Source organism: Vombatus ursinus, unplaced genomic scaffold, assembly GCF_900497805.2.
Source record: "Vombatus ursinus unplaced genomic scaffold, bare-nosed wombat genome assembly UNPS02008961.1, whole genome shotgun sequence".
NCBI classification, from domain to species: Eukaryota; Metazoa; Chordata; class Mammalia; order Diprotodontia; family Vombatidae; genus Vombatus; species Vombatus ursinus.
Window position 1 is genome coordinate 5,251,659 of NW_020948739.1, and position 14,276 is coordinate 5,265,934.

The window sequence follows — 14,276 nt, forward strand, 5'->3', positions numbered from 1 at the left end:
CACACACACACACACACACACACACACACACACACACACACACACACAAAATCTACTATGTACCAGGCACTATGCTAAGGGATAATAGATCATTTCTACTAGATCCTAGAGCGGGGGTGGAGAATCTGGTCATAACTATATCCTAGAAATATTAATTTTGGTGGTGTGACTCGAAGAAGCAAAAGACCTAGAGCTGGTCTCAGTCTGAGGATGGATTTGATCTCAGGTCTCAGCTGCTATTGGTCTTTTTGCATTTCTTCTGAAAACTATTTGTTCGTATCTTTTAACTGTCTTTTGAGGGATAGCTTTTAGTCTTCTAAATTTGTGTCATTTTACGATATATTTTAGGTATCAGATTTTTCCCCCAAATATTTGATGCTGAGACTTTCCCCCTACTAGTTCTCTCCTCTGATCTAAGCTTTTGTTTGTTCAAAAGTTTTAATTTTTTTAAACAAATTTCTATTTTATCTTTTATGAAGAGCTCTATCCCGTGCTTAGCTAAGAATTCTGCCCCAATCACAAATCTGAAATATATCCCCTCTTGATTTTTTTTAATGCTATCTCTATTTGTATTTACTATAGGTAATGCATCCATTTGGAGCTTATTGTCATATATGGTATAAGGTTCTGGTCTAAACTTAATTTTTGCCAAACTGTTTTCCAGATTTCTACATTATTCTTATCAGTTAGCAAGTCTGAATTATTTGAAAACCTTTTGTGAATTATACACATATGAGTTGCTAAAGTCCTTTGATCACAAATTATTCTATGATCATCTGTTACCTTTGGCAATGTTTTACCAGTCCCTAGTGGTAGCTGAATAATATAGGGCCCTCTGTGACAGGGTTGAATTACAGTGAGGAACTCAACATATTTATTAACAATTTTTGTGTTAAAACAAACAAAAAAGAGTGGTCAGCAGTCTCATATTGCTTTATTCTCTTGACAAAACTCCCACTTGATTTTTGTGTGAACTCAATAAGGGGATTCAGAAAATGTTTCCAACACTACTTCATAAGGGCTGGTGAAATTCACCAGAGCTTCTATGCAGCCTGAATTCCATTCTAGTAAGACAGAATTCTTTCTTCCCCTAAACTGGGTCATGGTTGGCCGCTCTGATCATGGAACTGATGCAGTTTTAGCATTCAAACCTTTCATGTGGCAGATGAGATTGATGAGTTGTGTGTAATCCCTTTAAGGGCTAAGGACAAAGTGAATTACTTTATATGCTTGATGAGAAGATTATATTAAAGAAGACATTACTTGCTAAGTGTAGTAATGGCTTCATTGTTTTAAAAGCACAATTAGAGATGCTTTTCCTTAAATCATCTTTATTCTAGATCTTTATGCACAGTGGGATATTGGCTACAAGAATTCCATGAGTTTCTACCTGACTGAAACTTTAAAAAATACTTTAAAAATTTGTAACAGGTAAACATTTTGTACTGTTGACTGGTTTATTCTGTTAGACTTTTCCCTGCTTTTAAATTATAGATCGGAGGAGTAATATTTTGCTAAAGCAACCACCTCTTTTGTTACTTTTGTTAGTAAGCAAACATCCAAATTTCTCTTGGAATAAATAAAACTTTTAAATTAAAAATACTTTTACAGATTTTTAGGTAGCTTACACTTAAACATTTTTAGTACTCTAAAGGTATTATATCTACCAAAGTGAACTAAAGATCTAAAAATGATATACCTTTGAATTATTTCAGTTTGCAGATAGTATAAAATATAATAACTTTTATGTTTACTGTGTTTTGTCTATTGGTTTACCATTAATTATACAAATTTTGTAGTTTCAGAACCTCAAAAGTTTTATTAGGCTTTCCCCTTTTCTCTGCACCTTTCAACATTTGTGAATAAGATTTGTCATTGAATATTTGGTTTCAGTGCATCTGTATTTTGAATTTTGAATTTTCAGAGCTCAATGATAGAAAGACTTATGCCAGGAATTTTTTTCTCTCTATAATTCATGGTATTTTTCATTTTATTTTAATTCTTAATTCCACACAACTTAGACTAAGCAGTAAAAATAATTTTTGTTCAGTGTAAGGTTTACTTGTTTTGTTTTGTTGAGAACTTTTTCTTTTCAGTTTCATTTAAGCAAAAGTCATGAATATCAGATTTCCAATTTTTTATACCATATGTTCTGAAGATGGAAAATAATATTATATAAGCACATCTGATAGTTATAAACTCAGAGTGGGGTAGCCACAAAAAAAAAAAAACAACAAAAAACTTGATTCTATAGCATGATAGATTGTATTTTGTCTATAACTGTTGAAAGGATGACAGCCTCAAAATCATCTTATGTTTGCTGAATGACATCTTATTATATAGTAAAAAGTGACAGTGAATTAAAACACTTAATTGAAACATTAATTCTGTTTATATGAGGTTGTTTTAAAAATCTGTCCTAACAGATTGTTTTTAAAATCTTTTAATATCTGTAATTATTTAAACACTTCCTGTCTGCATAATTAATCAGGAAATTATTTGTGCGTTTTTCTTGAGAAAAAAAGATTTGATCATTGTCAGCAGTTTTGAACAGAAGTTTATGAAACTAATAACAATTGCACATTTAGAAATAATGGCAATGCAACAAAGACATACCTCACGCTAATTTTTTGCCCTTTTTTAATTATCAAATTATTTATAGGAATGTAACCCATAATTTTTAAGTAGTTCAGGTGCCAAAGTTGCTGCTACCATGGTCAAGTAATAAGCTATACCCATTATAAAGAAAACCAGTGACATTTCACAAATTCACAAACTCTCACTCCATCTTTACCTCCTACCTGCATTTTATAATGTGATACTGAAATTATTTATCTTTATTTTGTCTTCCTGAAAACTAAGTAGGATGGTTTGATATGAATTAAGGAATTATTTCCAGTTTAGTATACTGAAGTTTAGCTATTGAGATGTCATTTTTTAACTCAACCTATGATTTATCCACAAAACTTGCTAAGATAGTTTTTACTTTTGAGATTTTGAAGGTTCAGGATTTGTATATATTTGATTGTTAAATTAAAGAGATTGACCCACAAAATAAATCTGTCCCTTGCCAATTTTTTGACTTAAAAATGACTTAAATATTCTCTCATACTGAAGCAAAGACTGCAATCTATAAAATGTTAGCCACTGCAATTTTAAAAGACCAACATTTTTGAATTAAGATCTATAAAATGATGTTTGCTGGAACATAACTTTCTTAGATCTGACATGGATGGAGAGTATATGACAGGAATAGCTGCTTAAGTGGCTGTTTTATAATGTATTCGTTAATGGAGGTTGTGGATATGATAGGCAATGGAAACACACAAATTCAAATGGGTTATCTTTGGTATGCTCTTCACCATCTGGCCTCTTCTTATCTTTCTAGCCCTTCTACTTTTTACTCCTTTCCGTACATTCTATGATTCAGCGAAACTGTTGTCCCTCCCTGCAATGCCTCACACATGATATATGACATGCCATATCTATAAGACCAAAAAAAAAAAAAGGAAAAAGGAAAAAAAATCAGTATAACTGATCAGTATGTTGAAAAAAAGTCTAAAAATATGTGTACTTGTGGACCACCCCTCTCTCCAAAGGAAAAGGGTGGGGAGTATCTTATCATATACCTTTTTTTAAAAAAAAATTAATTTATTTTTAACTTAAGAAATAAAAGAAGCATTTCCATAACATAATAGAATAGAAAAAAAATGATTGCACATGAAACTTAAATTTGTTATGTACAACTTGCCATCCCTTTTAAATATATAATAATGTTAACAAGTACCTTTCTTTTTCCCCCCTTTTCCCCCCCATCCCCTCACCCTGGAGATGGCTACCATTAGACACAAATATGTGTGTATATATGTATGTTCATATGTTATACATCAATTTATTAGTTCTTTTTCTAGATACAGATTCTATGTGACTTTCTTTCTTAGCATCTCACTTCATGGCTAGATATCTCTTCCTTCATATGTCCTTTGTAGTTAATTTTGGTATTTATAATAGTCAAAAAGACTGTTAAACCATATTGCACTTACTGTATACAGTGTTCTCTTGGTTCTGTTCATCATACCCTGTTCTTTCAAGCCACACTGCTCTTTATAATTTTATAATATTCACTTTTTATTTAACCCTAATTTTAATTCTGTTTACATTGTTATATTCATTGTGTATATTGTTTTCTTGGCTGTGTTTAATTCATTCTGCATTGTTTCATGTAGGTCATTCCATGCTTCTCTGTATTCATTACGTTAAACATTTCTTACAGCATAATAATATTCCATTACATTCATGTCACACATTCTCCAATTGATGGGCATCTGTTTTGTTTTGTTTCCAATTCTTCATAAAAAGTTGTGCTATAAATACTTTAGTATACTGTATATGGGGACTTTCTTTTTATCAGTTACATCTTCGGGCTGTAAGCTTTGTAGTGGAATCTCTGGGTCAAAGGGTATGGGTATTTTACTCACTTTATTTGCATAATTCTAAATTGCTTTCCAAAATGATTGTACTGATTTATAACTCCACGAACAATGCACTCGTATGCCTATCTTCCCACAACCCCTCCAGCATTGACTATTGCCATTTTTTGTCATCTTTACTAATTTCTAAGGTGTGTTGTGAAATTTTGAGGTTGTTTTGATTTACATTTTTCTTAATAGTGATTTTTAGCATTCTTTCATATAGTTGTTAATAGTTTACAATTCTTTTAAGAACAATTTGTTTATATCCTTTTGATGCTTATTTGTTGAGGGATGGCTTTTGGTCATTTGTATGCCTTAATCTTTTTAAGTTTAACATTTGTTTAGTTAAACATTTGTTTAAGAGAAGAAATATCAGCAGAGTTACGATCTGATAAATTTTTGATCATCATAAATTACTTATGGAGCTACAGGACATTACCGGGTTAGAGAGTGGTATTGAATCCTAGGCCTACCATCCAGCATATCTAAAGCACTGGATCATTCTTGGAGATACCTTGGCCATTCATCAGTCCTTCACAGTAGGAGTGTATAATGTTTATTTGGACCTGTAGAAACTGCTGTTCATTGGACTGAAAACCTTTATCAATTCCCCTAAATTTTCCCATGCCTTACCTCAGTAACAAAGGTATTGTGTCACGTCTCCCAGAAATTGAGTACACTGTGGTAAGACATATAATAGGGAAGAATATAAATATTAACATATAATATATATGTGTGTGTATGTGTGTAAAATGTGTGTGTTCACTTTTTGAATAATTTTTCTTGTTACTCTGCATTCTTGCAGTCATTCTTAGGAGTATTTTCAAACATCTTTAGTCTTCTGAAATTTAAATGGGGCAGCTAGGTGGTGCAGTGAATAGAGCTCTGGCCTTGGAGTCAGGAGGACCTGAGTTCAAATCCAGCCTCAGACGCTTAACACTTACTAGCTGTGTGACCCTGGGCAAGTCACTCAATCCCAATTGCCTCACCAAAAAGCGAAAAATAAATAAATAAATAAATTTAAATGGCTAGAAAGAAATAAGAAAAAGGAATTGTTTTCCTGCCCTGTTCATCGTATCCAACCTTTTGTATTCTGCAGTACCTCAGTTAAATATGTATGTGTGGGACACACATGCACACAATTAGATTACTAGCATTCACTTGAATTTGTTTGCGGTGATATTTGGCTTTTTTTCTTTTTCTGTCAAAGAAGAAAGCAAGCCACATAGAATTAGTAATATGGTAGTAGAATTAGTAATATGGTAGTATGGAACAGTGGTCTCCAAAGTCAGAGCCTTGGCATGACCCTAAGAGCCTGTCAGAGAGTGGAAAGATCTGCCTTTTCCCACCCTTCCTGTGATTGTCAATCTTATGGTGTTGTTGTCAACATAATTCCTTCTAATTATGTGTCTCCAATTTTTTTAAGGCTGGTCCATAGACAGTTCCTTACCCTACTCCTCCCAAATGCCGTGCAAGCACCCATCCTCTTTCTTTTTGAGTTGTTCATTCAAAGCAGCTATCATGCTACTGGGAAAATTTGCCCCTTCCCCTTTCCTACCAGTATATCCGCACCCTGACCCTCAAATAAAAAAAAAAGTATAGTGGAGATCACTAGCTTAGAGTATAGAGTCGTAAGATGAGAAACTGTTTCCTTGAATGAACTAGGACTGGGCAGACTGGGAATCAGAAGGCCTGAGTTTTCATCCTACCTCAGGCATGTAACTAGTTATATGACCTTGAGCAAGTCACTTAACCTCTCAGACTTAGTTTCCTTATTTGTAAAATGAGAATAATAGTAGTACCTGTTTCACAAGGCTGTTGTGAAGATCTCTGCAAACTTTAAAAATGATATGTAAGTGCTAGCTATCATTATATTTCCTCCTTAAAATCTGGCTTCTATTCCAGCCACCCTACAAAAACTATATTTTAAAGGTTACAAATCACCTATTTTACAAATTAGGTGTATCTTGACTTTTTTGCAGTTGATACTGATGTCCATCAACTTCTTCTTGAACAACTCCGTCCTTCCTTAGCTTCCATGACATTGAACTTTCCTGATTTTCTTCCACTCTTTCTGTCTTATCTTCTCAGTACTTACCCATCAGCTTTTTGTTTTCTGTATTTATTTCTGTGAGAGTATTCCTTTTTCATAGGTTCAGTTATTGTCTCCATGTTGGTGACTTCCAAGCAGAATCTGGATAACCACCTGTTAGGGATATCATAGAGAGAAAGTGTATTAAAAGATTAGGATAAATACCTCCAGCTGTTTTTCTAAGCATGTCCAAGTTCCTACAATTTTTAAAAATCTACATATTCATCCCTGATCTTTTCCCTAACTTTCTATTCTGTATTTTTTCTTTAACACTTTAAAGATCTGTAATTTCATTGGTGTAAGAACTTCCTCCACTGATAAAGTTTTTTGTTAGTAGCATGTTTTGGCATGGGCCAGTATAATATAGTGTGATTGAAAGAGCAATCTCTGTATGTGGAGTTTAAAAGACTTGACTTTGGACAAGGCATGTAATTTCTTTGGGCCTCAGATTCTTCATCTGTAAAATAACGAGTTAAACTAGGTAATCAACAAAGACCCTCCCAACTCTAAATTCTATAATTCTTTAGATCCTTCTTTGCCTTAGTAGACGGTCTAAAAAAGGAGTCAATGTTCACAAAGTTTGGCTTCATCAAAGGGCAAGTCATAGCAGACTAAACTTAATTTCCTTTTTTGTTAGTGTTAATGGACTGGTAGACTGAATTCCAGTGCTCTGAATTTTACCAAAATATTAAAAATATTCTCTCATGGTATTGTGGATAGGATAGAGATGTATTGGCCAGAAAACAGTATAGTTAGGTGAATTTAGAAATGATTGCTTGACTAAACCCAAAGAGTTGTCATTAATGATTCATTGTCAGCATGGGTTAGACACTGATGATAAAGAGCTAGGGGAAAGATACCTGACAAGTTGTTTCATTTATAAATGACATCCAATCATATGTCTCATTTTCATTTAATAGTTACAAAGTGCAAAGTATTACATTTGAGTTCCAAAAATCAACCACAGAAGAACAAGATGGGAGGAAGGTATGATTAGGTAATAGTTCATCCTAAAAATATCCGGGGAATTCTTGTACAGCAAGCTTAATATGAATCAGAAGTGTGATAAAGGAGATAAAATATTTAATGGAGTCCAGAGGACAGAACTAGGTGCAATGAGTAGAAGATGAAAAGAGGCAGATGTAGTACTGATGTAAGGAAAAACATTCTGACAATTAATATTATCCAAAGGGAAAATGATCTTCTTCATAAGGTGATGAGCTCCTTGTCAGTGGAGGTCTTCAAGTCAAAAATGGACGGCTACTTTAGAAAAGATTGTTGTTCAGATGTGGATTAGACTAGATGGTCTCTGAGGTTCCTTTCAGCTCACAGATTCTGTCTTGCAACCTTTTTTTTTTTTAACTATAAAATTATTTGGAGATTATTTAGATATATTCATTAGTGGATGTCAGTTGATAGTATTTATTCTGAAATATTTTGTTGGCAGGTGAAAGTGATAAAGAGCCATTAGAAGCACAGGCTATTAAAAATTGAACCATTTCTGTAAATTTTGCATAGGAATGTTTTTTTTTCCTTTGATCTGCTGTTTTCTTTCTTATTACTCTATATTTTACAAGAAGACAGAGTCTTTTTTAAAAAATACGGTTTTCAGTTAGTGAAAATGTTTGTGTTAGAAGGGAAAAAATACACATGAATGTAAAGGACAAATTAATTTGAACAAAAACAAGACATTTTATAAAGTCTCTATATGCTAGCCTATTAAGAAATGAGTATAGCATGAGATTTGGGACTCCTTGACAAAAAGTAAGGAAGAAAATACACGCCCAAGCACTGTTTTATATCAAATGTGAATTGACAACAGTGTTTTTATGCATCTGTTCTGCCCACATAAGAAGCCAGCTTCATCGTCTGGATGTATCCTGGGGCTGAAACTTCTTATAAATATGAGAATTTCGTTTTTTATAATGGCAAGCAGAGTATGGTATCCAGCTGTGGTTCTGCTTATATACTGTGTTTGCATTTTTCCTTGGGCTTGTTTTATACAGTATATGGCAATATGTTGTCATACAAATTCCATGATTAATGCTTATTTACGAAACCTTGTGTAAATATCTTAGAACTTAGTCAAACAATGTGCAAGTTAAACAGTATGTTCTGTGAATATTGGAACGACATATCCCAGGAGACTAGTAAGCTGGATAGTGTATGTTCTTTCAGTATCTTATAGAACAGCTTCAGCTTACTGTTGTTCTTTTATACATAAACTGGTTTTTTTGTTGTTTTTAAGTTTATTTCTTTTTAAAAGTGATCAAATTTCAGATTAATTTGTCAGAATTTGAATTTTTTAAATCACTTGAAAGTAATGTTAATTATTTAACATTTCAGTAAATAAATATTTCTGAGAAGCATTTGACTTCTATTTTTAAAACTGTCTACTATGTGTTCTCTGTATATAAAAATGCAGCTACTGTCTCATATTTAAAAGGTCACTCACTACATTTTTCACTGATGTATTATGTTGCTACTGGATTGTAGGCTCCATAAAAATAGATTGTCTCTGAATTAATAAACTTCAAATATTTCCATAGAGGCCCAGCACAGTTCCTTGTATTTTGAATTAGCAAATTAGATTAAATATTCAGGAACTGTACTTAGACAATCATGGATTTTATTGCAAACTGCTAAAGTTCTTTGGGGATTTTATAATGTTGATATGGGATCACATTTCACTTGTGGACAAACTTATCTTTCCCCCACATTGAGTTAATAAAAGGACTATCTTTTAGGACTCTGAAAGCACTTTGCACATATTATTTCCTTTGTCCTTGATATCTCGTACAGGATATGTCTGGAATAGTTATTTTTCTTCTGTTTCCCAGGTGGGGAAAATGAGGTACAAAGAATGACTTCTTTACAATCGTTCCCTCATCGGGAGTGAATCTTATAGTTTTCTAATTTCCAGTTGTATCTCAAATTCTACATTTGGCCTTAGCCTACATTTACAATATTCTGAAGAGCCAGTTGTAAAGAATTGCCCTTTGTGGTTTGTTTGTTTTTTTTTTCAGGTTCAGCTTTTATATGAACTAACAGACATCATGAATAAGGTCTGGAATAAGATTCAGAAGAAAGGCATTCTAAATCAGTCTTCAGGCTATCCAGAGTCTGTGACAGGGCCTGTTCCAAGCTCTCCAATTAGAAGTAGTGTTGGTACAGTTCCACCAGATACCAGCACATGTAGCCCATCTGCTGACATTGGAACTACTACTGAGGTAAGTGTTTTTGAAAAGTTATTTTATCATGTGAAACATAATACGAAATATAAAAAGATTTCTGTTATAATTGAGACAAGTGAAGATGACCTCAGTGAAAATGGATGTGTAAGAAAACAAATCACTATTGCAGTGGTGTCAGTGGGATCATATCCCTGCTTCTTTTGGGTCCATGTGTTTGCTTCTGTTTACTTAGAAAAAGTAGGGTAATGGAGATTCAGGACAAAGGATATGATGATGGAGGAAATTGAGTTATGAAAAAAGACTAAAGTGAGACACAGTGAAAAAAAATGGAGGTCTGAGGAAAAGAAACATAAAAAACAAGAGGGGATGAAAGGCTTCTGCCTCTTCATTTTCTGTCAGCATTCATTTTTTTAAATTAATTAATTAATTTTTAGTTTTCAGTATTCATTTCCATAAGCTTTTGAGTTTAAAATTTTCTCCCCCTCCTTCTGCCTCCCTCCCCAAGTCGGCATGCAATCTGTTATAGTCTCTCCATATACATTCCTATTAAACATATTTTCACATTAGTCATGTTGTAAAGAAGAATTAGAACCAATAGAGGAACCATGAGAAAGAAGAAAAAAAACAAAACAGAAGAAAAAAAAAGAGCAAATGATATGCTTCAATCTGCATTCAGCCTCCAGTGTTCTTTTTCTGGATGTGGATAGCATTTTCCATCATGAGACTTTTGGAGGTGTCTTAGGTCTTGTCTTGCTAAGAACTCAGTCTATCAAAGTTAGTCATTGAGGTAGGGTGGATGATTAGGGTGTGGGAGGTGAGTACATTGAAGAACTGAGTGAGGAACTGTGCAACTGGAAAAGGAAAATAAATGAGACTGATTGATCTCAGTTGTGATCCTGCAAAAATTAACAAATTCTGCTTAAAAAAAAAAGCCAGTGGAATTATGATTAACCCCATGCCTAACCTTGTTCCTGCCCAGTTTGATGCTGTAGCAATTACTAAAAAGATATTATGCTATAGGTCTTCTTTATCAATTCTATTCATGTACATAGAATATACACAGAACACTACCCTAATGCCTCTTTGTGGTGTGGAAAGAGTTGAGTTCCAGTCCTGCTCAGACATTTTTTAGTTATGTGATCCTAAGCAGGTCATTCACTCTCTCTCAGCCTCAGTTTCCTCATAAAATAGGGATAATAACAGTGCCTAACTCACAGAATTATTGTGGGGATCAAATGAAATAATACAAGTAAAGTACTCTCTAAGCCTTATTACTATTATAATGATTATTTTTATTCTCACTTTAAATGGAACTAAAAAATGAAAAGTTGCAGCTACCAGATATGGTGCTCTCAGGCCTTTAAGAGGCAAATAAAATGACCTTTAGTTTTACCATTAATCCACAGACAAAAGTAGTCTTTTTTAATTCTTTCTTAATTGACTCCCTAGACTCCAGGTAGCTATTGTAAACTTTTCTTTTCTACTCTACACCTCCCCAGACCTGAGCTGAGTACCTCACTTCAACTTTCTTGAAAAAATAGAAACCATCCTTCTTGACTTCCCTCTTCTTCCCATTCTACGCTTTAAACCCACTGTTAATAATTATTCCCTTCTCTCCACTTTTGTCCATGTCTCTGATTCCTTACCAAGGCCAACACTTTTATGTATGCCCATGATGTTCTCCTTCTTCTATACTCAAGGATCTTGGCCCTTCAGTCATCTCTTCTCTTTCATTTTCAGTTTCTGGTTATCCACTGACTTCCTTCCCTGGTCCCTACAGACATGCCCAGTCTTCCACATCCTTCTTTTTTTTAAATTTGGAACTTTCACAAACACTACCTAAAACAACCATTTCCACATAAATGTTAGAACAAAAAATGTGTAATGTACATGAAGTTGTAGATATCTAATATGTACAGAGTGTATTTCTTTGAAAATAAATAATAAGTTTAACATGTGACATTAAGCACTATGGCCCCAACCACTTGAAGGCTAGATAGGTAACATTTCACTCTTTCTTTCACAGTTCTCCAGAACCATAAAGGGGGAATTAGGACATATCTAGGCTCTCTGCAAATGATTCCAGCCCCCACCGATGTTTTTTCCTTAATTATTCTACCATGTATATGGTATGTAGAGGGGAGTCATTAAAATTAATAAGAACTGGAAAGGGCTTTTTGAAATCATTGGTTGGTGGTGGTTGTCCTTCTGGAAAAGGACCAAAATGACATCACTATGCTAGAGTCAAGTTACGGTGTGTCCAGCTATGGCTGATCAGACCAATATGAGCTTGGAACATTCTGCCACAGGTCGGGCACAAATAGTCCATGTGAACATTTGAAGTGGATTCTCTAAATTTGTGCATCTCGTGTTTCTTTTGAGCGGCTTCAATTCTGCTTTGCTCATAAAGCACAAGACCTCTGATGTGGGTACTCCATGCTGGGCGGTCCTGTGACAGTGTTTCCCATGTCACACTACAAGGTGAGATAAAGACAATAATTGAACCCATAGAAGCTGATGATATCATCGAGTGAGATAGTATAAAGGAAGAAATGAAGAGGACCTTGGACCTCACCTTGGGAGATATCCACAATCAGTGGGAATGTCCTAGCTGGAGATCCAGTAAAGGAGACCAAGGAGATTGGAGAAGAACCAGGACAGAGTAGTGTTTATTTAAAAATCAAACAAAAAAACAGAGAGGAGAGAGTAATCAAAAGACGAGGGTTATTGGCACCATGAAAGGCTACCGAGAATCAGTCAGTCAGTAAAAATTGATTAAGGGCCAGTGTGCTAAATGCAGACACATCAAAAAGGATGAGAATTGAGAAAAGGCAACTAAAATATTATTGGTGAGTTTGGAGATAATAGTTTCAGTTAATGATCAGGTTGAAAGCCAGATTGCAAAATCTTCAAAAAGAGAGTAAGAGGTGAGGAAGTAGAGATAGTTGGTGTAGACAGCATTCTCAAGGAATTTAACTTTGAATAGAGAGGAGAGATCAAGAATTACAGCTAGCAGATACAGTAGGCTGAGGTGACAGCTATTTAATAACAAAGAGACAAAGATGTGTTAATAGCAGAGAAAGATCCTGTAGGTAGAGAGAGGATGAAAATTAGCAAGAGAGATTGGGGATTTTAGAGGGTCTAATCTGCTAAAGAAGTTGTAATGGGATGGTTAAAACACATCTCTATGTACAAGTACCATCTCTATGAAGATATCTCCCAGATTTTAAAATATATTTTGCTAATCTCTGTCCTTAACTCAAGTCCCTTATCATGAACTATATGCTAGATATCTCCACTTCTATGTGTCATCAGCATCTGAAACTCCTTATGTCCAAAGTGGAATACATCCTCTGCCCTCTTAAACCTACCTTTTACTTTGAACTCAATTTCTGTTGCAGGCATTATCATTCTCATCACCTAGATTCAAAACCTTGAAGATATCCTTGATTCATCCCTCTCTCTCTTTCTTTTTCCTTAGATTCATTCATTTTCCAAATCTTGATTGTCCCCCACAATATCTTTTGTATATGCCCTTTTCTCCTCAATCACAAGGTCACCACCATTGGTTAGTCCCTTGTCACTTCTCACTTGGACTATTTTAGTAATATATTCCCTCTTCTTGACTGTGATCAAGTGGAATTTTATAGGGATGCAAAGATGTTTCAACATTAGGGAAATAATCATGTTTTTCAAATCTGAAACTTCATTATTGATGTCTTGAAAAGTAGAAAAAATCTTTGGCAAAGTACATATGACATAGACAAAATTATATACAATTCATTTAGAAGAGCCAAAGATCAGGAATATCAAGGAAAATAATTTTTTAAAAATAAGAATGAAGAGAATAGCATTCCTTTATTTTAAGTGAGTCATTTCAGTAGTGTTTGACTCTTTGTGACCCCATTTGGGATTTTCTTGGCAAAAATATTGGAGTGGTTTGCCATTTCCTCTCCATTTCTTATTAAAGACTATACTATAAAACAATAATCATTAAAACTGTTTTGTGTGGGTTAAAAATTACTGAAGTAAATCAGTAGAATAGGCTGGACACAGAAGAATTAGGAATGATTGAATTAAATAACTTAGCATGTGACAAACCCCAAAATATAACTTACCTAGGAAAGAATTCCCATTTGATAAGAATTACTGGAAAAACTACAATCTACGAAGAAGAGAATATGAAATATCTCATCAGAAAAAAAACTGCTCTGGGAAAGAGATAGAGGAGAAGTAATATATGAATAATCAGGGGGCATCTAGGTAGTGCAGTGGATAGAGCTCTGACCTTGGAGTCAGGAGGACCTAAGTTCAAATCCGGCCTCAGACACTTGACACTTACTAGCTGTGTGACCCTGGGCAAGTCACTTAACTTCCATTGCTTAGCCAAAAAAAAAAAGTCAGACTGGCTGAAAATTATGATAAAAAAAGAATCTTCATACAATATTACAAAAAATTATCAAGGAAAATTGCCCTGAAGTTCTAGAACAAGAAGACAAAACAGAAATAGAAAAAATC

General features: G+C 34.2%; 1 protein-coding gene across 3 annotated transcripts in view; it reads left to right on the forward strand.

The window, feature by feature from the left end:
- Positions 1–14,276, forward strand: part of VPS13B (vacuolar protein sorting 13 homolog B) — a 1,004,773-nt gene that overhangs the window by 511,572 nt on the left and 478,925 nt on the right. For all 3 annotated transcript variants that reach the window (XM_027849971.1, XM_027849973.1, XM_027849972.1), the window contains exon 25: positions 9,591–9,794. In XM_027849971.1, coding sequence (XP_027705772.1) covers positions 9,591–9,794 — 204 coding nt within the window. The remainder of the gene's footprint in view (positions 1–9,590; positions 9,795–14,276) is intronic.